The sequence below is a fragment of the Nicotiana attenuata genome, chromosome 10 (assembly GCF_001879085.1).
Source record: "Nicotiana attenuata strain UT chromosome 10, NIATTr2, whole genome shotgun sequence".
Taxonomy (NCBI): domain Eukaryota; kingdom Viridiplantae; phylum Streptophyta; class Magnoliopsida; order Solanales; family Solanaceae; genus Nicotiana; species Nicotiana attenuata.
In genome coordinates, this window is record NC_031998.1 from 26291703 (window position 1) to 26318156 (window position 26454).

General features: G+C 39.8%; 2 protein-coding genes across 3 annotated transcripts; one reads left to right on the forward strand and one right to left on the reverse strand.

Annotated features, from left to right (window-relative positions):
- LOC109233188 (probable aquaporin SIP2-1) lies at positions 12668–15325 on the forward strand. Of its 2 annotated transcripts, none has more exons than XM_019398970.1 (2): positions 12668–12936; positions 14101–15325. In XM_019398970.1, the coding sequence occupies exon 2, from the start codon at positions 14345–14347 to the stop codon at positions 15065–15067; it is 723 nt and encodes a 240-aa protein (XP_019254515.1). In that variant the 5' UTR covers positions 12668–12936; positions 14101–14344; the 3' UTR covers positions 15068–15325. The 2 variants fall into 2 exon arrangements, with proteins under 2 accessions (XP_019254515.1, XP_019254516.1); XM_019398971.1 differs by lacking the exon at positions 12668–12936 and adding an exon at positions 12986–13355.
- On the reverse strand, positions 15599–23011 carry LOC109233187 (calcium-dependent protein kinase 26-like). Its single transcript, XM_019398969.1, has 8 exons — positions 22665–23011; positions 20812–21899; positions 18973–19116; positions 18702–18854; positions 18048–18163; positions 17640–17807; positions 16329–16553; positions 15599–16032 (listed from the first exon to the last, which is right to left on the reverse strand). Exons 2-8 carry the CDS (start codon positions 21749–21751, stop codon positions 15910–15912), a joined length of 1869 nt encoding a protein of 622 aa, XP_019254514.1. The 5' UTR covers positions 21752–21899; positions 22665–23011; the 3' UTR covers positions 15599–15909.

Genomic DNA, 26454 nt, shown 5'->3' on the forward strand with positions numbered 1-26454 from the left:
ATCATGAACGCTAATCTTACCGCAAATCTCTCCCGAGTAATCACAGTAATTTACTATTGCACTCTCCCGAGATACACTAGCTTACTTTATTTAGCATGATTCACTTTAGATTACACCCAAGGCTTCGTTATCCCTAATCCCGCCTTTAAACTCGCAATTATAGATTCCTCTAATAATCTAGGAGTGGTGTTGTTCAACAATAACCTAAATATGCACTCTTTTCCAAGTTATGCACACTAAATAGGCACAGCTAATTGAGGATCCTGTCAATTAACTACAACGAACACGAAGTTGAACAAATAGAGATTAAACTGGCAATTTGTCACATAAACAAGAAGTTCATCACCCAATAGGTTCCATCAAAACCTTAGACAAGGAATTTAGCTACTCATGGCTATGGGAAAATAAACTAAGATTGAATTAAAAATCAAAAGAAAAGAAGAAAGATGTTTAGAGTACTCTCTCACAATGGTTTTCCTTGCTAAGAAACCTTAAAAATCAATACATGCCTCTCTTGGGCGAAGTCTAATGTTTTAAATAGGGTTTAGGTCTAAAAATCCCGTAATTGACACTTTGGTCCCTGAAGTGTCTGCGCCTGCCGCGGTTCTGCCGCGGTCGCGGTAGAACCGCGGCCAAATACCCTCACGGAATCCTTGAAATTCTGTAGCTGCTTTCCACCGCGGTTCTGCCGCGGTCGCGGTGGAACCGCGGTGGACCCAGTGCTCTGAATCTTCGGCCTGTTTTGCATGGTTCACTTGGGAAATTTCACAGTTGGCCTCTTTTTCATCAATTTTGACTCCAAAACTGCTCCTTAGCCTTCCTTATACATATATCACCTGCAAATCATGAAAAGCACTAATAAGAGCATTTTGTTATCACTTTTAGCATTAAAACTACACAAGAAGGTGATTATTTAAGGTGTGATTATAGTCAAATTCACCTATTATCACACGCCCAGCAAGTCTATCTAGCATTTGGTCAAGAAAGGGCAATGGAAAATGATCCTTTCAGGTCACTTTATTCAGCTTGCGGTAGTCCATGCACACCCGCCATCCGGTGACAGTCCTGGTTGGAATCAATTCGTTCTGCTCATTGGTAACCACAGTCATACCACCCTTCTTCGGCACACATTACACCGGTGAAGTCCAAGAACTATCCGAGATGGGGTACACAACCCCTGCATCAAGCCACTTGATCACCTTCTTTTTGACAACCTCTTGCATAGCCTCGTTCAACCTCCTTTGATGTTCCACGGAGGGCTTGGCATCATCTTCAAGTATAATCTTGTGCATGCAAAAGGCTGGGCTTATTCCCCGAATATCAGCTAGAGTCCATCCAATTGCTTCTTCCATCTTTGGAGCACCGCCAATTTGGCATCTACCTGCATGTTAGTAAGACAAGAAGAAAGAATAATAGGCAAAGTTGAACTAGGGCCCAAGAATTCATACCTGAGGTGTGAAGGCAAAGGCTTCAACTCCAGAACGGGAGGTTCCTTAATTGAGGGCTTTGTTGGGGGAGTTTTTCTGTTCTTAAGATCCAAAGAGAGCTTACGGGGCTCATAAGAATAAGAGCCCATACCATGCAAAGCATTGACACACTCCCACCCTTCCTTCATCCTCATTCACATCAAGGTTCAACAATACCGCTTCTAAAGGATCCTCCACATTGATCATGGCACTAGTATCATCAACTATCACCTCCGTGACAAGGTCCACAAAAGAGTACACTTCAGTACTATTCGGCTGCCTCATTGATTTGCATACATGAAAGACCACTTTTTCATCACCCACCCGGAAGGTGAGTTCCCTTGCTTCCACATCAACCAATGCCTTCCCAGTTGCAAGGAAAGGTCTTCCCAAAATTATAGGCACCTCATAGTCGACTTCGCAGTCAAGAATCACAAAATCAAAAGGTAAGATAAATTTGTCCACCCGGACAAGAACATCATCAATAATACCAAGCGGCCTCTTCATAGTTCTATCCGCCATTTGCAATCTCATTGAAGTAGCTCTCGGTTCACCAATGCCCAAAGTTTTGAAAATGGAGTAAGGCATCAAATTGATACTTGCTCCCAAATCACACAATGCCTTTGCAAAATTTGCACTCCCAATGGTACATGGAATGGTGAAAGCGCCGGGATCTTCAAGCTTTGGAGCCATCGAGTGCACAATTGCACTTACTTGGTGAGTCATTTTGATGGTCTCACAATCCATAGATCTCTTTTTAGTCCCCAAGTCTTTCATGAACTTGGCGTAACCCGGTATTTGCTCAAGAGCTTCCACCAAAGGAACATTGATTGACAAGCTTTTCATCATCTCAATAAACTTTTTTAATTGGTTTTCATTCTTTTGCTTCACAAGTCTTTGAGGGTAAGGTGGAGGAGGCCTTGGCAAAGGAGCCTTAGCCTTGGGCACAACCGTTTCCGGCATGTCTATTACGTGTTCCCTAGACGGTTTCACGTCATTTTGAGTCACCACCTCATTGTCATGAATGTCAATTCTCACTTCCACATTCAAGTTCTCTTCACTCACTTGCTCATCAACTATAGGGATAACATCATCTTGCAACTCAACTTCATCACTCACAATTTCCTTTTGCTTGGAGGCATTCACATCACCACCTCGACCGCTTCTTGTAATCACCGCCATTGCATGCCCGGTATTGTTCCCACCCTTTGGGTTTACTACCGTATCACTAGGTAGAGCCCCCTTAGGGCGAGTATTCAAAGATTGCGAAATCTGGCCAAGTTGAACCTCCAAGTTTCGGATTGAAGTATTTTGGGATGCCAACTGAGCATCAGAGTTGGCGTTCTTTTTCATCATTTGTTCAAACATCATCTCGATCCTCCCCATCTCATTGTTCGAAGAGCTAGGACCTTGGGATGGAAATGGGGGTCGGTTGTTTGGTTGTTGATACATCGGAGGCCTTTGAAAGCCTTGTCCCCGATTTCCTTGATTGCCATTATTCCAACCACCCTGATTGTTGTTTCCTCCCCAATTGTTGTTGTTGCCACTCCAGTTGCCCTGGTTGTTCTGGTTGTTATGGCCCCAATTCTGATTGTTATTCCCCCAGTTGCTATTTCCTTGTTGGTTTTGATTCCCCTAGTTGCCTTGGGATCTCCATTGTTGTTGTTGGTTAGAAGCATTGCCCCTTTGTCCTTGATAATTGTTCACGTACTGCACTTCTTCACTTTGCTCACCATACCCATCATCTTGGTTGAAACCACCATTACCTTGCTCATATTGATCCGGACTACCTTGACCTTGTTGAACTCTTTGTCGCCTCTTGTTGACCAACATGTTGACACCTTCCATAGCATTTACTTGTCGTTGCGCTTGAACTTGCTGCAATTGAGCTTTGGCCAGCTAGTTCATTGTTGTATTTAACTCTGCTATTGCTTGACCATGGCCGTGGATCTCTTTGTGCAAGTGAATGACTGTGGGATCACCTAGTGGCATATTAGCTCAACTCTGCCAAGCTGAAGAAGTGTCTGCCATCTCATCCAAAATCTCACATGCCTCAGCATAAGGTGTGTTCATAAAATTTCCCCCTGCTAGCTGGTTCACCACATACTGATTGGTCATGTTAAACGGTAGAAAGTCTGCTGGATCATTGCTTCGGTCATGTCATTGTTCGGACATTCTTTCACCATTCTCCGATACCTTTCCCAGATTTCATGAAGTGGTTCATTAGGTTCTTGTTTGAAGGCCAAAATCTCATCTCTCAAGGTTACCATATGTCCCGGCAAGAAAAACTTTGCTATATACTTGTCCGCCAACTCATCCCAAGTATGGATGGAATGGTTGGGAAGTCTTTCGAGCCAGTCCAAAGCTTTCCCTCGAAGTGTGAAAGGGAACAATCTCAATCTTAAAGCATCCTCTGACACATTCGTCTGCTTGCTTCCCAATAGGTACCACGAAGCCTTTAAGATATTTATATGCATTCGGATGGGGAGCGCCTGTGAAGTACCCTCGCTGCTCCAATAAAGTCAACATCACATTTGTAATTTGAAAATTGCCCGCCCGGATCCGGGGTGGGACAATTACACTTGCGTAGCCCTCATTTGGAAGCACCCGAAGAGCGACTCTTGGAGGAGGCGGGGGAGGGTCTGAAATGTTGTCATTGGCCTGGCGGCCTCTTCTTTGACCATGAGGTACTAGAGGCACCTCATCTTCTCCATTATCATCAACCTTCTCCCCCGGTGGAATATTTCCAAGAGGATCATTGTTTGCCATTTTGTACCTGAATTGATGATTCACACACGTTAGTAAAATAGAAGGAAAGAAAAAAAAAGACACAAAACTAGTTAGATAGATAGCCAAAACCGTTTAGCTCCCCGGCAACGGCGCCAAAAAGTTGATCGGAGCCAACCCTACACCACTATAGAGTGGCAAGAGTGGTCGATGTAGCTTTTACCCGATAAGTCGAGATCAAATCCACATAGAGCTAAGAAAGGTTTGGAGTTGGGTTCTTATCTAATCTAGCAATGTGCGATGTTCTTAATTGCACTTTCAATCATTCTTGTTTGTTCACTATTCTATTTTTATACTAATGATGCAAGTAATTAGACTAAGTATGGTATTTTTGTAAGGTTTTCTTAATTGATGGAAAGGCACTAGGGAAGTGACTTACTCCTAGGTGAGTATCTAACGAGATCTAAAACTTATGGCAAAATTGTTATAGTTGGGATTGTGATATAGACAATGCACGAAACTACTCACTCTATACCTCTCAATAGTTTGAGTGACTTTGCCCTAATTGGCTTTCTCAAGCCCAATTGGGTGTTCAAATTGTGCAAGCAAAGTTGGCTCAAGTCGGGTATTACTATCTCTAGATTTAACCCTTTAATTGGGGCTATCAATCTCTTGAATGAGATAGAATGCACCCCAATTCCTTGTTAGCCTGAATTTCCTAAACTTGGGCTCTCTTTCTCAAGAAGAGCCTAAGTAAAAAAGGCACAAATTAGTGTTTGCAACCACCAATTCAACATTAAAAGCACAAATCAGGCCAAATATTATTCACCCATAAACATTAAAGCCCTATAATAGAAGGCCCATTAAATACCCACACTAGGGTTGAGCCACAACCCTAGCTAATGGGTCTAGCTACTCATAATAACTGAAGAAATCAAAGATTGAGATGAATAATAACCCATAAAAATTAGTTACAAGATAAAAGTCTAAGATTAATTGCTAAACTAGCTATAAAATTACTCAAAAAGGCAAAAGTAGGCGGTTCACGTGCTCAGCTAATTAACAGATGACCTAAAAATCTGGAAAACAAGTATTTATACATAGCTAAACTTTCTGGACAAAATGGCCCTACGGAGGTACCGATGACAGCGGAAGATGGACCGCTGCAGCGGTGAGGCTACCGCGGCCGCATAAAATCAAGCGCGGACCGCGGTCTTCAACTTTCAACTCAACTTCAGACTCTCTGAATCTCTCCTCCGCTGACCGGGATAAAAGGACCGTCGCAGCGGTGAGGCTATCGCGGCCGCATAAAATCACCGTGGTCAGCGGTGACTTGAGAAGCTTCAAATTGTATCTCTCTGAATCTTTGCCACCGCGGACCGCGATAAAAGCACCGCGGCCGCGGTACAGGCACCACTACCGCACAAAAGCATCGCGGTCAGCGGTGACTTGCAGGACTCAAAAACATACTCTCTGATGTTTGCCACCGCTGAGCGCGGAAACAAGACCGTCTCAGTGGTGGACCCTCCGCATCCGCAGTTGATTTTCCGTTGTAGCGCATAGTTGACTCAGCTTTGCACTTGTGCAGGTTTCACTCCTTTTTGAGCTGGTTTTTGACTTCCTTGTCTCTTTTTAACCAAACAAGCATAACATGTTAGCTTTCGGGATTACTTGTATACACTTTTAATCCAAAAATTAAGCAAAAAGGAGTGTAAAATAGACTAGAATCCCTAGTTATAACTGCTCCGTACCAAAGACGAGGAACTCGAGGTGGGCAAAGGGGTTGCCGCGAAGTGCGAGGACCTTCAGGCGAAGGTGTTGTCTCTGCAAGCCGAACTCGAGCAGAATGCTACCAGAGTCAAAGCTTTGAGCGCAAAATGGATGGGGAAGGTTGCCGAGCTGGAAAAGAAAGTGGCCGAAATGGGAAGTACTGAGGAGGCTCGGACATCGGCTTTGGCGAGGGCAGCAGTGCTGGAGGACACTATTCGCGTCCTCCAATCTGAGTAGGAATCTGACTGGGATACGGCCACGCTGAGGGAGGCGCGGCTCGAGGAGCGTATTGGTGAAATTGATCGGGAGGCTTCGAGCCTAGAAGACCGAGTTGTGGCACTCGAGGCTGAGAAGGAACAATTGTTGGCCCAAGTCTAGGCTGCCTCTACCGCCGTCTCCCGTCGCTTATATGAGCTATGGGTCCACACCGAGGCCCATCGAGATATTTACAAGGGTTTGTGGGAGTCGGGGAATGTCCCGGAGGCTACCTTTGAAGATGCTCGGGCAAAGGCACGCGAGGCTCGCACTGCTGTGGATACGACCCTGCGACTCCTGAGGCTGGTAAGGGCATTAATAACAAGGATGAGCTCCCTTTTGATGATGATGATGATGATGTTGGGGAGAACGGCGGTGGGGATGATGTTGAGTGAGGCTTTTGCTACATCCTATGTACTTAGTTTTTTTTCTTTGTTCTTTCGTTGTTTACTTTCATCTTTTCACAAGGGCCTGTTTTGGCCTTTTGTAAGGTGCGGTTGTCACGCATGTACATCTTAATAAAATAGTTGTTTCGTCTTTATTTGTGTATCTTTTGACTTTCATTGTGATGAATCCCTGACTTTTTTAATTGTGAATTCGAGCTTGCGAGTTTGGGCGAGGTCGACTTCTGATTTGCCAACTCAGGCGGAACCAACCTTGATTCAGACGAGGTCGAATTTAGATTCGCCATCTTGGGCAAAATCAGTTTCGACTTGTATACTCGAGCGGGATGGAATTCCGACCTACTAATTTAGGCGGTCAATTTTTCCATATGTATTCGAGCGAGGTCGAACTTGGAGTCGCCATCTTGGGCGGAGTCAATTTCTGACTTAAAAATTCGAACGAGGTCGAAATCGTAACCAGTTGTAAATTTGAGGCCGAACCTTCCTTTCATATGGCGATGGCCGATGGCCGTAGGGGTGTTATTTCGAGCAAGGTCGAAATTTCAACCCGTTGTGAATTCGAGCGAGATCGAACTTCTCTTTTGGCGAAGGCCGATGGTCGTAGGGTGTTATTTCGAGCAAGGTCAAAATTGTAACTCGTTGTGAATTTGAGTGAGGTCGAACTTCTCTTTTGGCGAAGGCCAATGGCCGTAGGGTGTTATTTCGAGCAGGGTCGAAATTAAAAACCGTTGTGAATTCGAGTGAGGTCAAACTTCTTTTTTGGCGAAGGCCGATGGCCGTAGGGTGTTATTTCAAGCAAGGTCGAAATTATAACCCGTTGTGAATTCAAGCAAGGTCGAACTTCTCCTTTGGCGAAGGCCGATGGCTGTAGGGGTGTTATTTCGAGCAAGGTCGAAATTATATCCCGTTGTGAATTCGAGCGAGGTCGAACTTCTCCTTTGGCGAAGGCCGATGGCAATAGGGGTGTTATTTCGAGAAAGGTCAAAATTATATCCCGTTGTAAATTCGAGCAAGGTCGAAATTCTCTTTTGGCGAAGGCTGATGGCCGTAGGGTGTTATTTCGAGCAAGGTCGAAATTATATCCCGTTGTGAATTCGAGCAAGGTCGAAATTATATCCCGTTGTGAACTCGAGCAAGGTCGAAATTATAGCCCGTTGTGAATTCTAGCGAGGTCGAACTTCTCTTTTGGCGAAGGCCGATGGCCGTAGGGGTGTTATTTCGGGCAAGGTCGAAATCGTAACTTGTTGTGTTATTTCTGTTGGGGAACATTACTCGTCGCCGTGTTATTTACGCGTGCGTCGGGGCAAGTCCTGGTTTGCTTAATTTCGCTTTCATTTGGAGAGTACTGTGCGTTTCCTGGGTGAGTCCCAGTTCGCTTAATTTTGCTTTTATTGGAGAATGCCGCGTGTTTCATGGGCGAGTCCCAGTTTGCTTAATTTTGCTTTCACTGGAGAATGCCGCGTGTTTCATGGGCGAGTCCTAGTTTGCTCAATTTTGCTTTCACTGGAGATTTCCGCGTGTTTCATGGGAGAGTCCCAGTTTGCTTAATTTTTTTTTCACAGAGATTGTTTTTCGATAGTTGATATGTACCGAGCCATTTCTCTTATTTGTGATATGCTGTGGCTTAGAGGGTTTTGCTCGGTCATTACTTGCGAGATGGCATGCTACGGAACCATTTCCTGGGGTGTTTTGGCGGCGTTCGTCCCTTGCTCGCGTACCTATGCGAGTGCTCATGTTCCTGTTTCGAACCAACAAAAAAGTGATAAGATAAGCCCAAACAAAATCGTCTGTTACCTCGGCCTGACAAGTCAGTGAAAGGAGGAGCAGCGTTGTAGGGTTACTCGCTTCGCCTAGTACTCGAATAGTGGTTTCTGATTTGGCAGCCACGTTTAGCTTCGCCATTTCATTGTGTCTAGACTTCTCGTGAGTTGGGCTTAACTCACCCGTTGGGACACCGAGGTCGAGTCCCAGTCCAATATGCGCAAACAATAAGGGAAACATGTCATGCTTTGTTTATAAATCATCCAGCGTGCATGATACGAAAATAAGGCGGGATATCCTGCTATTCCAAAGGGTCATGCAGTAGGTTATCATCCCTTCTCAAGGGGTGAAAGTTCAGGTCGTTATACAAGGTGAATACATCGCATAGGATTGCGGTCATGCCGAGCGCTTAGTGACCGTGGTTCTACTTCAAACATGTATATGACCTATCAAACCCATCGTTGCGGGTGGGGCATGGGTCTCGTATAGACACCGGTCATGATTTTTATTTTGTGTAGGGATCTGACCTAGATTGATACGGTTATCTCAAAAACTTATCTACCATTCTTTTCGAGTTGGCATTGTTACCGAGATGGTGAGATTGTAACAGCATGGAAGTAATACTTGGCTGGTTCTAGATCTAAAGGAAACTAAAGAATTTGGCTAAGAAATCCCCACAGACGGCACCAAATTTTTTGACTAAAAAGCGTTAAGCCTTTTCGTTAAATCAATTAATGATAAAATAGAGAGTAAATCTTAGACAAACATAATCAACTTTAGATCTAAGCATATTGGGTACTAAAATCGAAGAGATTGAGTTTATATAACATTTCTTAGAATGATTAAACGACATCAAACGTAAATAATAAGCTTACATCTTTGATATATTGTTCCATATTTGTAAAAGCAAAGAAGATAGGAAGAAATCTCGTTGATAACTGTGAGATCTAGCTTTATTGATTCAACAATGGAGATTACAAAGGTTTGTAACCCAAAATCTAGGCTTCTTCCTTTGTTATTCAGAGATCTCCTCCATGTCTCTTGTTTCTTTTCTTTTTCCTCAGACCCTCATCCTTTCTTTTTTCTTTATCTTATATATATATATATATATATATATATATATTATCAATTTCCCCTTTTATCTAACGGTTTTTAACCGGCGTACCCTCTCATGACTGTACTCTTCCCCACTCGCCCAAGTGTTACGTATGTTCTGCTGTGTAAGCCTTCTGATGGCTCGCTCGGCAGTGGCCAAGATACTCGTCGCCATTACGCCTCGCGGGCCCGAACATGGCTTGGTCGACCCCTTACCATTCCCTTTAATGGTAACCATCTTGTGGTCTGATTTTGACCCATACATACAAGAGATCCTTGGATCTTATGAGTAAAATATATATGTTGAATAATGGAATCAATGGACAAGACAAGCTTTGTATATTCTCTGTAGTCAACCTTTACAATGTGTTCTTATCCCAAAAGTGAAGATCCCCCTTTCGTTCTTTATCTCTTCCTATTTATAGGGGATATTCCTAAGAAACCCTAAAAAGTACAACTGAGAGAATATCCAATGGAATATTCCTCTTTTCTATTCTAAACTTACTCTACCGTTGCTTCCGTACGTTCTTTACTTGACCTCGGCATTAATCTTTCTTAAGACGATTCCTCGCCATTGTGCCGCGATCGGCTTAATCCTCGACCACGTCTATTTGCAGTTATTAAGTCCAGTCCAAATTTTGACCAATACATCAACGCGGGCAGTTTGGCCGAGGTCGACTAGTGATCAACAAAACAGCCGAGGTCGAGCAACATAGATAGGATTAACGGCTAGTTTTGTGTGAGGATCCTCAAAGGGAATATTCTATTGGATATTCTCTCTGTTTGTACTTTTTAGGGTTCTAATATCTCATATAAATAGTATGAGAGATAAGGCAAAAGCCATGTAATATCATATATGGTAAGAACACTTTTGAAAAGTAAGCTCTCTAGATAAATACAAAGAACAACTTTCTGGAGAGATTCGACCTTTGGATTATCTATTGTCATTTTCACCAGATCCGAGAAAGTGCTCAATATTCTCTTATACTCTTGTCATTCATCATTGTCAGAAGGAAGAATCATTCACCTTATTCAATATTGGGTGAATCTTTCTCCTTATTTACGTTTATTGCCATTTATTGCTAGTTAATACTTGATACTTTATCCACAATATTACATTCGACACATTTATTGCTTGCGCATTAATTCTGTTTCTTCACTGCTGACACCTTTCGTACTGTCAACCCAAGATATGAAGTTATTAGCTTTAACTATGATTAGCTCTCCTTAATAACTGATTAATTAGTTTAATCAACGATTATCATTTTTTGGTCAAACATGGACTCCATTATTTAATAGTTTTGTCAGTGATAAACATAAAATAAATTGTTAACAGTAAGAATATGAACGAGTTAAAAATATAATAAATGATAAAATTGAACAATTTCACATAATATTGTGTAGGAGCGGTTTGAAACTTTTTCCCTTGTAAATAGATTAAGCGGGCGTTTGGACATAAGAATTGTGAAATTTCGAGAAAAAAATTAAGCAATATATTTGAAAATTAAAGTTGTGTTTGGACATAATATAATTTAGAGCTATTTTTGATTTTTGTTAGTGATTTGAAGTGTAAATTTTAAAAAGAAAAAATAGTTTTCTGAAGTTTTTCAAATTTCGAAAAATTTCAAATTCAACTTTAAGTGAAATTGAAATTTTTTTGGCCATTCTGAAAAAAAAAAATCGAAAGTTAAAAAAAATTGTGGCCCAAGATGATGCTTTAAACACGGAACAGCACGAGTGTTGTATCTCGTAATCAGTTAAGAGTTACGACAAATAGTGTGATAGCTGCTCTAGATAAAATGATATGATACACATTAATCTTCAATCATCAAGTGTGTGCGTTATATTTACATGTAGTTTGTAGGTAATTTACATGGTAATGCTTTGCATCTATTAACTTAAATTCTTAGATATGTAATAACATCCCGATAAACACTTATCTGCATAATGCGTTTATACCAATTCAATATGTCTTCATAAATAAGATTATCACTAATTAGTAGTAGTTAATTAATATATATTTTACCTTAATTTATCATATAATAATACTAAATTAATATGATTTAGTATAAACATCCAATACGAATAAAATTTTACCATACAAGTACATATCTTTAGCAATAATTGGGTGCAGCATGCGACCCCTCAGCTCTAGTAGAGTATCAAATTCGATTGCAGCCGCATGATAATTTCTCTTCATTACAACAAGACTTTCTAGTGACAACTAAGAGAAGAAGAGTATTGACATGCCTCATCATTTGAATTGGCATTTTACCTAATATTGATTTTGCAAGTCTTTTTCTTCTAGCTAGTTGCTTCCTCTCACCAGAAATGAAAGCTCCTATTAGCAAATAATCTCAGAATTATTAATGGATAATGACTTCCCTTTGCTCCTTAATTAATTGGGATGGACCCAACTTTACCATCAAAAATCTTTCTTAATTTATCATTTCAATTAGAAAAAGATTTGTGCCAACTATGAGCTAATTAAACCTGGATTTGTACACCCCACTCAGATTTGCATTATCTTGTCAACTAGTTTGTATAATTTTATGGTACAACCTAAACTTATACTACCTTACCAAGGATTGTTTAAATAGAAAAACATGTTTAAATTTCTTTATCCGATTATAACCATTTGCGTTTTGTAGGTGTTGTACTATGTTTTTAGATGTTTGTACTCACTTTGGTACAACAAGAATAGCCTGTTTGGCCAAGCTTCTCCAACGCCAAAAACACTTTTTTTTTTTTTTCTGAAAAAAATGCTTTTTTTAAAAGTTAAAGTGTTTGTTGAAACTTTTAGAGTAAAAGTAGAAGCAGCTATGGAGAAGTAGAAAAAAATACCTTGTCACAAATATTTTTTGAGAATAATACACTTAAAATACTTTTTAAAAGTTTGGCCAATTACTAATTGGTGCTCAGAAATATTTTTTTCAATTAATAAGTCAAACACAAACTGTTTCTTACCAAAAGTATTTTTGAAAAGAAACAGTTCACAAAATAAGCAGATTTTAAAAGTTTGTCCAAACATGCTACAAGTGTTGTGGCTTGAATTGATTTCCTAGTAAAATGAAGGGCACCCACTTAAGAATACAAAAGGCCCAAAACAGTCCACTATTTTTGGATTTTAAGTTTAAACTAGTCCTATTCTTCTTACATGAAGCACTAATAGTTCACATTTTTAACAAAATGGTGCAATTTCAGTCCAAAACCAAACGACCGGTGTTATTTTCTTACAAAAGGAATCTCTGTTCCTCTCCTCCAGTTTCAGTCCTGTCTGCATCTTTGAACAAAAACCGATTGACGTTGTTCCCTTCTTTTCCCCCAATTTTTCAGAACCCTAATATACAAATTGGGGAGATCTAAGGGGGAAATCAGGCGCGATACATAAAGTTTTTGTCGAAGAGACGGAAATCTTGTGCCTGGAATTGCAACAATTGTGTTGAATCTTTCTCCAGGTACCATACTTAGAAGAGAGCGATTCTTTTTCTTTCTTCCCTTTTTCTTCTTCTTCTTCTTCTATGCCTCTGAATATATGCTTGTTCCTTTTGTGAATCCCTAATTGGATGCTCATTAACACTAAAACGCTGATATTTCGAGGTTCTACAGCAATCAAGAGAGAGCAAAGATGAATTGAATGGTGGCTTTAGGGGAGAAATTGACCAAAAATATTCACGATCACTAACTTGTTTGAATTTGAATTCTGCATATGGGGTTGTGTAGTTAAGCCAATGTTATTGTTGCCTTTGACCAAAAGTTGTTTGCTGAAATGTCTTGCTGGGCATTTTAATCCTCTGTTGGTTATGTTCTGTTGAACTTCTCCTGAAGATTGCTGCACTCGAGAATTGCAGCTTTGATAGTACTTTGAGACTGTAATGTATGGTGTCTCATCCCACTCTATGGTAGCATGCTATAAGTAAAATTAATCTTCTTGGTATAGGTTCTTTTTTGAAGAATTAACTTAAATAGCCGCCCGCTTAACTGCTTAAACCGAAAACAGCTACCAGCTAGGTAAAGTAAATACTGAAAACCCGCACGCTGTTTATGTAAAAACCCTTCTTTTTTGGTATATTTGCCCTTAGTTGCTATAGGTTCTTTTTTGGTATCCAGATTAAGGGTGAGAGTCTACTTGAGACAGATCATAGCATATAATGCAAAAAAATAAAAAAATAAAAAATAAAGCAAAAAAGCTGGAAGATTGTTCCAACTTGCATATGGTGAACAGTTTGGAAGGAGAGGAATGCAAGATATTTTGAAGGCAAGAGCAGTTCAACAGAGAAAATCACGAGTTCTTGCATTTCTCTTTTTCATTTTTGGTGTAAAGAACAGTTGATAGGTGATGTAGAATCACTACTAGACCTTTTTGATTCTCTGTAAGATTTCAGGGGTTGTACTTGTAAATATTAGATACCAGCCCTGTTTTTTGGGTGCTGATGAATATAATTGTTACCTTTTTCAAAAAAAAAAAAAAAAGGATCGCCAGAGCAATACTGTGACTGTCCTAGCATTTTTTTTCAACGTCCTAGCATCGGGGTATAAAGATTAAGGTCTGTTGGCATTGAATATGGCATTGAATATGTTGTTTTCTTCTAAGCTTTCTAACTTTTGATACTTTGCTGCAGGTTCATGGAGCAGACTTACCAATACTTGGTGAAATTGATTCCGGTTTAGACGAAGTAGTGGAAGATTAAAAGACGGAGACAAATATAAGTTTTTAAATAAGGGATTAAGATGATGGAAGGAGTTAACTAGTAAGAAGTTCCTAGACCTACCCCCCCTCGATCCGCACACTCTTACCTCCTCTACCCGCACCTCCTACCCAAAGAAAGCACGAAACCTAAGAGGATCTACTAAAAGAAGCAAGAAATGGGGGTAAGCAGGAGGAGGCTGCTGGTTTCAGATTTCATCATGTCCTTCATGTGGGTCTGGTCAAGTGTGCTTATCAAGATGTTTGTTCACACAATGTTGGGTTATGGGGCTCATGATCTCAAAGGTGAAATCCTCAAACATTCAATATCTGTCATCAATATGTTCTTCTTTGCCTTCTTGGCTAAAGCTACCAAGGGTGGGGCCTACAACCCTCTCACTATCTTGTCCGGTGCCATCTCTGGGGATCTCTCCAATTTCCTCTTCACTGTCGGTGCCAGAATTCCTGCTCAGGTCTTTGGTTCAATTACTGGGGTTAGGCTCATCATTGCGGCATTTCCAAACATAGGGCGTGGACCTCGTTTGACCATCGACATCCACCGGGGTGCACTGATTGAAGGGTGCTTGACATTTGCGATTGTTACCATTTCACTTGGACTTTCCAGAAGAAGTCGTGCGAGTACCTTGATGAAGACGTGGATATCCAGTCTGTCCAAGCTGACTCTTCACATTCTTGGTTCTGATCTAACAGGGGGGTGCATGAATCCAGCCTCTGTGATGGGGTGGGCTTATGCTCGGGGGGATCATATAACCAAGGAGCACATACAGGTTTATTGGCTTGCTCCAATACAGGCAACTTTGCTGGCTGTGTGGACTTTCAATTTGCTAGTTTCCCCACCAAAGGACGAAAAAGAGAAGATGAAAGAGAAAAAGTCAGAATGAAGGGGATTCCTAAATTATTGGTGATCGTACAGTTTGAATTTTGTATCACGTCTTTCTCCAGTATGATTGCCTGAACTTAATTTTCTGTTTTTAACTTAACATGTATAATGTTCAGTTAAGGATGTACGCTTTGTCTCAATGTTGTAACCTCTCTCAAGAGCGATTGAGGATCTCGAGAACCTTTCCAAATTTCTGTCTTCGCAGGGTGATTGGAAAAGAGACGAGTATTTAATTCTTTTACTACCTTTCATTCCACTATTCGGATTGAAGTAATTGCTTTTCTGAACAACCAAGTCATAATGGGATTAAAAGCGAATGCTTCCTTGGCTGTGTGAAACATGGATTAGCATTATGTCATTCCTACAAGTGATGACCCACCCAAAATTGCTATGTAAAAACATTATATAATATGTTTTTTTCGTTCCTCGTGAGCCACTTATTCCCCTCCCCCAAAAAAAAAAAATGTGTCAAAAAAATCACTGCTCAAATAAAGAATGAGAAATAAGAGATATAATAACAATGACTACCATATTTTCTTGAAATAATTTACTACAGTGCATCCTATTCTTGAATATATTAAACTTTGAAGCTAATACAATTCGAGAGTAAATTAATAAGAGCTGGCATTTGTTATGAACCAACATCAACTGATGCTTGAGCCTACTATACTTCTGTACACTTCAAAATCATGGGGAAATGACAAAAAAAGAAAAATTACAAACAAAAAAAGAAGAGAAGAAAAAGTTAAGTACAAAGATCATGGGGAGATGATGAAGGAGAAAAACTAAAAACAGAAAGAAGAGAAAAAATTAATAATAAACAAGTACAAATATCTTTCTTTGTCAGCAGACTTTTGTTGGGTCCCTAAATCCGATGTTAAAATTATTAGGCAACCGTCTGTTGCCCAAATTTGCATTTCCTTTCTGCATCATCGCCACAAACTCTTTATAATCTATCCGACCATCCTGAAATGTAGGAACAGATAATTCAACAAGATGTAGTGATAAGAAAGAACGAAAAGCATCATTCTGAAAGACACAGACCACTGGAAAAGATCCTAACTGTCGCTCTATACATTTTGATACTCTCGCGTACATGTTTAAGTATAGCTGCATATGCGTTTTGACCACTAAATATGTATCCTCAATGTGGTTGTGTCAGACAGGAGAGTTGCGTTGACATCAATGTTATATAGCCTACCATTACTTTCATGCATTACTAAGTATATTTGGAATAGAGAAATGCCAGTAGAACTACATACATTATCTTGATCAACTTCTTGAATGATTTCATCCAAGCGGACATCCTTTATGCCAAATTCCTCACAAGCCTTTTGAAGTTCATCTGCAGTAATATACCCACTCCCATCTTTGTCAAAATATGAAAAAGCAGCAGAAAGATAATCTTCTTTCTCAGCTTTGTTGATGTGAAGCATTGCAGCTATGAATTCTCCATAGTCAATGGTACCACTGTTGTCAACGTCCGCCTGCGTTTTTTGGGAGAAAATTTGAAGTTAGATAAAAAGAAAGAAATATAAAATTATCTAATGAAGAATGTCTTCACACAAACATAGCAGTTGCTTAGCACAAATTCTTAGACAAATAATTTGGCTTAGCTGCTCATAATGAGAACATAATTTCTAGAGGACAAACAGGTCCACAGATATTATACTTCTCAAGGCACAAAGGCTTTGTTTAGGTGACAAGACAAAAGTGCTACTAATAAAGAGTATTATGTACTCAATAGCTCAATCAAATGCTGTAACTGCAACCTTTTCCAATCGTGAGTTAGAATTCTTAGGTACTCCTAACAAATGGTGCGACAGAAGGTTGACTGCACGGTGGCATTTTGGATACTTTTATGTAACTAACAGGCGCTAGCAATTTCATAGAGAGGTACACTGCATGGTTGGCATGATAACAACAAACTACGGCTAAACAAGCATAACCTGTTACACAATTGCAAAAGTACTAAAGAATTTTACTACTGATATATTTCGTTGAAATTAAATTTGGAAAGGAGTTGGAAAAGAATATCAACTGCAGATCAGTTCTTCTCTCCTGGTTGGTGATCTAAAGGTTGTCCGATGGAATTGATTTGATGGTACCTACTAGAAAGAACTAGATACTTGGTGCGCAAACACTTTCCAATTACAAGAAAAACAAAATGCTCATTTTTCCTGTAAAGGCTTCTTTGTACCACAGCTAGACAAAAATGCCTTAAAAGATAGGCAAACGTCATCCTTTCTCCAAACTTGACCTCATTTTAATAGTATTTGACTATGAGAGAGATACAAACAGTTGGTAAAAGGGTATTTGCAGTGAGTTCTCAAAGCCCATTTCTTAAGGATTCGACACTTCTCATTCCCATATTTACAATCCACACATAGACAGAAATAAAAGCAGATAGAGAAAGGATCTAATTTCAGCCTAATTTTGATGATTTTCAAGGTTAGATGGAGACTGTCACTGAATTATTTAAACCCTGTGCGAGTAAAGTAAATGATCTCCTTGATTGGCCGCATGGCATTTAATACTGAATAGTTATGGAAGACTAGAAGTCCAAAACCTACCGCCTTCATCAAGTCTTGTATCTCTGTCTCACTAAGATCAGCCCCAAATTGCTTTAGTCCAATCTTCAGTTCATCTAAAGTAATATGTCCACTGTTATCTGTGTCAATCATTTTGAACATCTCTTTCAAGCCTGCAATTTCCTCTTCAGAAAGACTCTCAGCAATAACCTGTATGATACAAATAGATTTTTGTCATTGGAAGAAACAAGACACCTTTTGATTCTTGAACTAGATTAACTTTTCATGCGTGTGTTGGGAGCTACAAAAATTTAACTGCAATTTTAAGTTTAAAAATTGGCTCTTTTTTTTTTCCTTCCTTTTCTTGGGGCGAGGGAGGAGGGAGGAGGTTAACAGCCACTTTTAGTGGTCAATCCCATTGAAACTATAATTCGTTTACTAATATCTTACCATGAGAGCCATTTTCTTAAGCTTGTTCATGGCAGAAAACTGTGTTAAGCGACTCAATACTGCAGAATCAAGAGGCTTATCTGGAGCCACACCATCAATCTTCACCCAGGGATGGCCTGCAAAAGGGAAAAGAAGAATAATATGCCCCCGAATCTTGAAAGTTTAATGACAAAGCAATCCTCCTATGCCGGTAACCGCTTGATGGAGAGGTATCACATGTTGGAAATTAAAAGGCAAATATGGACAAGTATAGACAATCTAAATTGAGAAGAATAGAACCAAAACTATCTCCATAGAAAGACTTCCTTTTTCTCTGAATTGACTTAAAAAGACTATTATTTCCCTACAAGTGCTCTATCAAGATCAACTTGCAGAAGATGAACAGCTAGCATAACAAAATTCCCAATTCTACACCAGACGCAGATACATTTTTCTGATTGTGATATTCTTTTAGGCAAATATGTTTGAAATTCTAGGTGAACCGAAAAATACAAAGTAGCTAAGGACTCACATAGACCAACAAAACACCAAAAAGACATCACGATTTCACCACATTCTCTCAGCTCCTAAGCAAAATGGTTCTCACAGCATCTCTAAGCATAATATATGAAAGGCTGGATTTTAAATATGAAGTTGAAATCAACGACTACTCACATAGAACTTCATGTGCGGTAAGTCGCTCTCTGGGGTCCCTAACAAGCATTCTCCTTACCAGATCTTTTGCATCTTCAGAAATGTTAGGCCAAGGATCTGATACGAAGTCAATATCGGCACGTAAAACCTCGTCGAATATTTCCTGCTCACTTTCTATCCAAATGATGAATGAAGTAAACATGAGAAGCTGTTTTTGGTACTTCACATAACCAGGAAACTATGGAAAAACTACAAAAACTGTAATCCATAAAACTTGAAAAGATCAACTTACCACCCCAAAATGGAGGTACACCAGTGAGAAGAATGTAAATTATTACACCTGCACTCCAGATATCAGCCTCCTGACCATATCGCTTAAGCAGAACTTCTGGAGCAACATAATAAGGGCTTCCAACAATATCAGAGAATATTTGTCCTGTGGTTAAGAACATAACCCAATCAACTAGGTAATTTAAAAGCAAAAGCTCATCAATAAAGAAGACAGGTGCATGCTAGAAAGCACATGTTATTAAGAGAGTATATAGAATAACTGATGCTAAGGATATTTTCCATATAAGATGATGAACATCATATTAAGGAGATGATAACCCTTCTAATTAATACAACTCTTACGAAATATTAAGGACAATAATAACCCTTCAAATTAATAGAACTTCTATGAAATCAGAAGCGGCATCGCTTTTATGACCTAAGAGTAATAAAAAAGAATGGGTTCTCAACATAAACTATCGGATATAGATACGCAATGCTATTGACTTCACAAACAAATAAGTTTGGAGCTTTCAAGGCTTTGGACAAGGAAAGACTTCCATCTATCCATATCAAGGGAACAACTTTTACTTTTTAAAAAAAAAATGTAATGCCTAAATGTTTTGGACCAAAAAATTAAAAGTAGGAGCTGGTGTCTAGAATTCCAATCAAGTAATTACTACTACAAAGGCACCTGCAGATGGCCTGTTGAAATTGAATACTTGCTAAAAACAAATCAAATTCTTTCAAATCCTAGATTCCCAACAATAATTCTACCAGATCCTCATATAATGTTCAAAGATTCCCAAAATATTGCTCTCATTTTGCACCTCATTTTTTTGGTAACCGAGAAATCCCCGAGGGCCAGTGGTGCACGGTTCGGAACTCAGTGGGAATGGAGCCATGCCTCTACCCTTCTCCACTTAAATACCAAACTTCGGTTTGTAGCAGAGTTCGAACCCCTGATGTTGCTTAAAGTAACATATCTAATCATGTTTTCTTTGCATGTGTCAAAGTACTTGCAGGTGAAACTGTTTTAACTACATCTAGGAGTTTTAACTCCTGCTTTGAGGTATATACACAACTACATTGTTTGGAAAGAATTTTTCGCCCTTATGCTTACACTATTTACCTTAACATATCCAATATGTTTCAGTCAAAACTAGAGTCCAAAAGCTGAAAAGTGTTTTCATTGGCTAATGGCTATGCCCCAATAAACAAGGGTACAATTGTTTCACTCCTTCCGCAGAAAAGGTTCATGCATCTTAATAAGCGGATTAGAGTAAATAAGCTCTAGTTTTGTCAAATACCTTGTATTTGTTTCTCTTTAGTATCTAGCAAATGTTCTGTGGATTCCTCAAGGATAATCTCTTGCTTTTTAACAAACCCATCGACACTATATTTGAGAAAATTAAGTTTGGTGTTATAAAAAGACCCTGCTCTCGATTCAATTACTCATAAAAATTGAGCAAAGGTTGTCAATAGATAACTACAGAAGCATATTGCTTATCAAGTAGGCAAATAGAAATACCAACTACTTAACCCTATTACTCCGATAATACCAAAGTTTCTACTTCTTCGTTTGATAGGATGAAACCTGCCCTCCTGAACTTTCCTACCTAGGATCCCAACAGTGTCTTCAACCCACTTTGCTCCCTTTGGTAAATGGAACACCCAACCTCATGGTTGGAGGTGGAGGGTCCTTACCGATAGGCTATCCCTCCCTTGTCGGGTACCACAGAAAACAATTTTTTTCTTATGCATACAAACCACTAAAAATAATTCAAAGAAATAGAGAAAGAGGGGAAGACCAAAATATATAGGAAGTAAATGGAAGAATTTGGAGAAAGTGGAAAAATACCTGGCTTGAAAAACGTTGATAGCCCGAAATCTATAATCTTTAGAGGTGAATCCTCTTCCTCGTTGACAAAGAGAAAATTCTCAGGCTTAAGGTCCAAGTGCAACACTCCTAGAGAATGGCAGGCTTCTATTACACTAACTATTGTCCTTGAAAGCTCAGCCGCTTTTCTCTCCGAGTAATGTCCCTGCTTAACAATTCTATCGAAGAGCTCACCCCCTGAACATAATTCCATCACAACATGAACTGCAACAGCATCCTCATACGCTGCTTTTATTGAAATGACGTTAGGATGTCCAGATAAGTGATGCAATATCTGAATTTCTCTCCTTACATCTTCCACATCTTCAGGTGTCAATAATTTCCTCTTCGCAATAGACTTACAAGCATACTTTTCCCCTGTTGCTTTTTCAACACAGAGGAATGTGGTCCCGAATTGGCCATGTCCAAGTTTCTCCCCCAAATCATAATGCTCCTTCAGAAGACCGGTTTTTGTTTTCAACACCGACTCAACCTGGAGTCCTGCACTAAGCATTCTCTTGACGTGATGCGGCTTCTTCGGTTTTGCCGCCTCTTTTGGTTTTCCCTTTTCATGGACTGTGTTGCCAAAATTTTCAGGTCCCGTTGCTTCTGTAGGTTTCGAATGATCTGATATCTTCTCAGGCTTAACTACCTGAGAGTCTGTCTTCTGTTCCTTCACTATAATAGCCTGCTTGGACCCTTTTGTATCTGATAGCTTACTCTCTTCTCTGTCTATCTTCGCCAATTCTGGGGGTTTATTCTGAAAAGAATTAGGATGTTCGGGCTGTTTTTCAGTAGAAGGTTCTTCAATAGCCTTTTCTTTTTTCTTATTTGTGATCATATTCGGTGATCGAGACCGCCAAAAGAATAAGTTGAAGAACCCATCCTTTGAAAACTTTGCATGAACACAGTTATTTCCCATCTATCACTACGCTCCTCTCCACCAATATCTGTTACTACTATACACATCTGAATTCAAATATCAAGCCAAAATTTAACCCCTCAAAATGGATTGAAATTTGAAGCAGTAAACTATGCTGAAACCCTCTTCCGAAGCATGACCTTTTCAACTGCAGATATTGTAAAAATCAGCATATTCTTCAAACTAATCTAGAGACAAAACCTTTGACCAGTAAATTTCCAACTCATACAAGTAAAATAATCCAATGTACACCTCTAAATTTCTAAAAGAAAGAAAAAGAAAAAAGGACCCCGTTTAAATAGACATGACTCTCCAACAGTTTTACCGCTTCCCACATAATCAAAAATCAGCAGAGAAAGTTAAGCAAAAATCATATAAAAACAACAACTACTACGCCTCAATCCCAAACTAGTTAAACAAAAACTCGTACTCCTTCCATTTCAGTTTATGTGAACCTTTTCGAAGTACGATGGTCAACCTGACTAATTTTTGGGTATGAATTCGAACATAGAATAAAATGTACATATTTAGAAACTACATAAAAGTACACAATATTTAACGATTCAAAATATTTAAAAAGAATGAGCAAAATGTGGTAAAAGAAAACCTTGTTTGACTCCCCAAATAGTAATAGGCTCACATAAATAGAAATCGGGTAAATGAAAAGCACTCAAGGCAGTCGTCTAGTGGTCAAAGGAGAAACATAAGGTTCAAGTTCAAATCCCATTAGAGGCAAAATACACCTCTGCCTAGCCTTGGTAGACAGAGTTACCGGTACCTATGCTGGTGGGAGGTAACATGTAATAGTTGCGCGCAAGCTGGCCCGGCCGAAACAACATTCCAAGAAAAGAAAAAAATCGTGATTGAAAAGATAATAGAAAACTAGAACAACATTAGGAAATAGAGAACTTACAAGGGAAAATTCAAAGTTTGGAGACCCTCAACTTTGGGTTTCCAGAAGAAATTAAGTGACTATGTTGAGGAATTGAATATGAAATTCTCACACCCAAATGAGTAATTAAGGAGAAAAAATCAGCATAAGCAATTGAGAAATGAAAGGAGAAAGGGGCCGTCAAAGAATTGTAATAATAATTGTACGTGAAAACGAAAGAGATTATTGACTTATCAGCTAAGTTTGTGTTTCAATTTCAATGTGTGTATGTAAATGTTAACCTAGATTCTCTTTGGGAATGAAGCTTTTTGGATTAGGGTTTTGGATTTGAATGTCTCTCTTTTTTTGTTGAAATTTAGGAGAGAAAAGCCGAGGGACAGGGGAAGGCGAGAAGGACAGGTTTTTCAGTTATAATGTTTGAAGGAAACTATTCCGATTACAACAATTGCCCCTCAACTTCTGTGTAATTACAAAAGATTCCTCTCTTTCTTCTAATTTATGGAATTTCGTATATTAAACAATAACAAATCACATAAATATTAATAATGACTTAATTAGCCAAAAGAAGGATAAGGAAAAGGAAAGGATCTCAATAACAAGAAGTAAGGAAGTGTTACTTCACATTATTAACTTCCTTGATAAGTAAGATTAGGTTTAATAATTTATAGGTAGCAATACTAGCTCATGATCTTGCTATATGTCTAGACCGTCTAAGATGCAACGTTTTGGATGAGTGACCAAAAGGAAATGAGTCAAAAAATGGAATAGATGGATTAAAAAGTGAGTTATGATGAGTCATTACAAGATAATTAAGTAAAGACGTAAAGTTCGCTCATCTTCTATAGGTTAGAAAGTAAAAATGAAGTAAAAATGTTGAAACTATTGAAGTAAAAATGTAGAACATAGGGAATTAAAAATGTAGAACTTTTTGTTCTATAGGTTATTACGCTAATAAATCTTCTAGCTTTTAGTTCCACCAAATCCTATTTATCGTACTTGTATGTGTCAAAATCTTGCTGAGGAAATTGGGCATGGGAAGATCGTAAGGTGAAAAGATTGTTTTCCGATTTGGGTGGATAGGTCGAGGTCGACCAAAGCCCAACAACGAGCAGTCGCAGAGCAAGCCGTAGAGGTCGAGGTCGAATAGCGCGAAGAGTAGGAATAACGGCTAGTGTAGTCTTGGAACTAGTGACAGGAACATTCTCCTGGATATTCCCTTTGTTGTACTTTTTAGGGTTTTTAGAGAATATCCCATATAAATAGAAAGAGAGATAGAAGAAAAAGGGGCACGTGAGATTGAATTTGAGAAAACTATTGTAAGAAGTTGACCCTTGAGAGAAAATACAAAGTTTACCATTCCATAGTGATTGATTTTATCGATTATTCTTCCTTTTCACTCCCATTATCCAAGAAATCATTGCTTATATTCTTGTTTACTGTAGTATTTCATTGTCAGAAGGAAGAATCTTCCACATCATTTGATATTTGGGTGAAGTGTTCTTCCTATTTACATTTATTGTCATTTCTCATATTTATTGCTCATTACTCACTCTTCATTTACTCTCTAAAATACACATTTAATGATTGATTACACAACTTTGAGCACTAAATAAACGGTATCACCCAAACTCTAAGCTAGATCTAAGAATTATTATGCTTGAGTAGGATTCACATTTCACCTCAATTATTATTTAATTAGTTTAACAAAGAGTACAATACTTTTTGGTCAAACAATTTAGCGTCGTCTGTGGAGAGTTTCTTGTCAAAATCATAGTCTTTCTAGATCTACATAAACATATTGATAGCAAAGTACATGACTTTCTTTCCCCTACTTACATAATCTAACATGGCAGGAAATGGAGAAGAAAGGTTGAAAGTAGTGGCAGGCCTTACTACTAATCTCCTAAACACCATCAATGAAACTCATGCAGAAGATGAGAAGAACGTGATACCAAACGCCTCAACTAGGAGAAGTGACTCACCCCCCTCACGGCAGCGTTACCGCTTCTCATGGGAAGGGAGCCTCTACGTCCACAACAGAAGAAGTCCCACCAGCTGTAAAAAAGTTACTAGAAGCATGGCTAACGAGTACACTGAATAGTATACTCGATAAACCCGCTCAGATGGCGAGCAGAGAAGGCGTGCGAATTGACATCGGCACAATAGCCAATGAGCAACACACCCGGCCCCCCGACAAGTATCACTCATTCTGTTAATAAAGCAGGTAACAACGTCCTCACTGCCATCCTTAGAAAATGGAGGAGATGGAGAACGAGAACAAAACACTCCGCGACCAAATGCGGGAGCATAAAAAAAGGGTAGATAAGATACCGGGGGCCCCAAAACACCTCCAAAATGGGACGCCGACCGATTTGTGGAACAACCATATAGCGACGAAGCCGCACCACATGCTATACCAACAACTTTCAAAATGCTGCCATACTTGAAAATATATGACGGCACAATAGACCCTTAGGATCACATTATCCACTACATCACCGCAGTGAAAGGCAACGACCTCACTAAAGAGCAAGTGCCATCTATATTGCTGAAAAAGTTTGGTGAAACCCTAACCGGGGGAGCATTAACAAGGTACTCGCAACTGCCCGCACGGTTCGTACAAACATTTGAATAAATGGCCGACAAATTCGTCATCGCCCATGCAGGGGCCAAGAAAGTGGAAGCCAGAGTGAATGACATATTCGCCATCAGACAGTCACCTAGCGAAGGACTCAGGGATTTCCTCGCCCGGTTCAACAGAGTGAGAATGACCCTCCCAAACGTATCAGAGGGAATGGTAGTAGCAGCTTTCCAAAACGGACTGAACAGGAGCGGGTCGAGGGCAACCAAAAAGCTGTTGAGTAGACTAATGAAGTACCCTCCTACCACGTGGGAAGAAATACATAACACTTATTGTGCCGAGGTGAGAGCCGACGAGGACAATCTCAACGGACCTACTCAACGTCTGACCTCGGTCAATCTAGGAAAGACTGAAGAAACGAAAGCACAAGGGAGCTAGCAGGGTCACGACCTAATCGAGAAAAACATCAGTCTTACGTAAGAGGCACCCTCATGCCGCCTCCACGTCACGATGAAGGTCCATCCAGGCCGGGAACGGGAATCCACCGAAATGAAACAGGTATTCCCCCTTGTTATCGGCTCACAATTTTTGTATTTCCCCCTCAGAAATAGTCTACGCATTGGAAAAGCGCCCAAAGGTAAAATGGCCACAGAAGATAAAGTCTGACCCAAGCACCTGAAAATTAAACGCCCTCTGCGAATTCCACCAGGAACATGGTCATAAGACCGAGGACTGCATCGCTCTCAGACAGGAGGTCGTGAACATGCCGCACCAAGGGTGCCTAAAAGAATTGATGAGCGATCGAGGAAGGGCCAACTTCGCCCGAGGGCAGGAACAACATAAGGGGCCGCCCAAACCACCTTCCCCAAATCGGACCATTCAAATGATCATCGGGGGAGGCGACGACCCATCTATCAACAGTTTGAAGTTCACCACCACTCACAAACTCAAGCGGTCAATCACCCACGAACGGTATGACGAACTCGAAGAAAGTATCATCTTCGATAAGTCGGATACCCACGGTTTGGTTTTTCCTCACTATGATACCCTTTTTATTACTTTACGTGTTTTTGATACTGATGTAAGACGTATCATGGTCGATGATGGAAGCGGCGCGTGCATCATCAAAAGAAGCTCGATGACAGGATAGTTCCACGTTTCATCACGCTAACAGGTTTTAACAATGCAGTTGAGCGAACATCTAGAGAAATCACGCTGCCAGTCCTGGCT

Excerpts from the sequence above, each read along its gene's own strand:
- LOC109233188 (XM_019398970.1), top strand. The coding sequence starts at position 14,345 with ATGGGGGTAAGCAGGAGGAGGCTGCTGGTTTCAGATTTCATCATGTCC.
- LOC109233187 (XM_019398969.1), bottom strand. The coding sequence starts at position 21,751 with ATGGGAAATAACTGTGTTCATGCAAAGTTTTCAAAGGATGGGTTCTTC. Across the intron at positions 18,855-18,972 it reads TGTACCTCCATTTTGGGGTG|AAAGTGAGCAGGAAATATTC; the intron begins GTAAGTTGATCT and ends TCATTTGGATAG. Across the intron at positions 18,164-18,701 it reads TACCGCACATGAAGTTCTAT|GCCATCCCTGGGTGAAGATT; the intron begins GTGAGTAGTCGT and ends TCCCTTTTGCAG.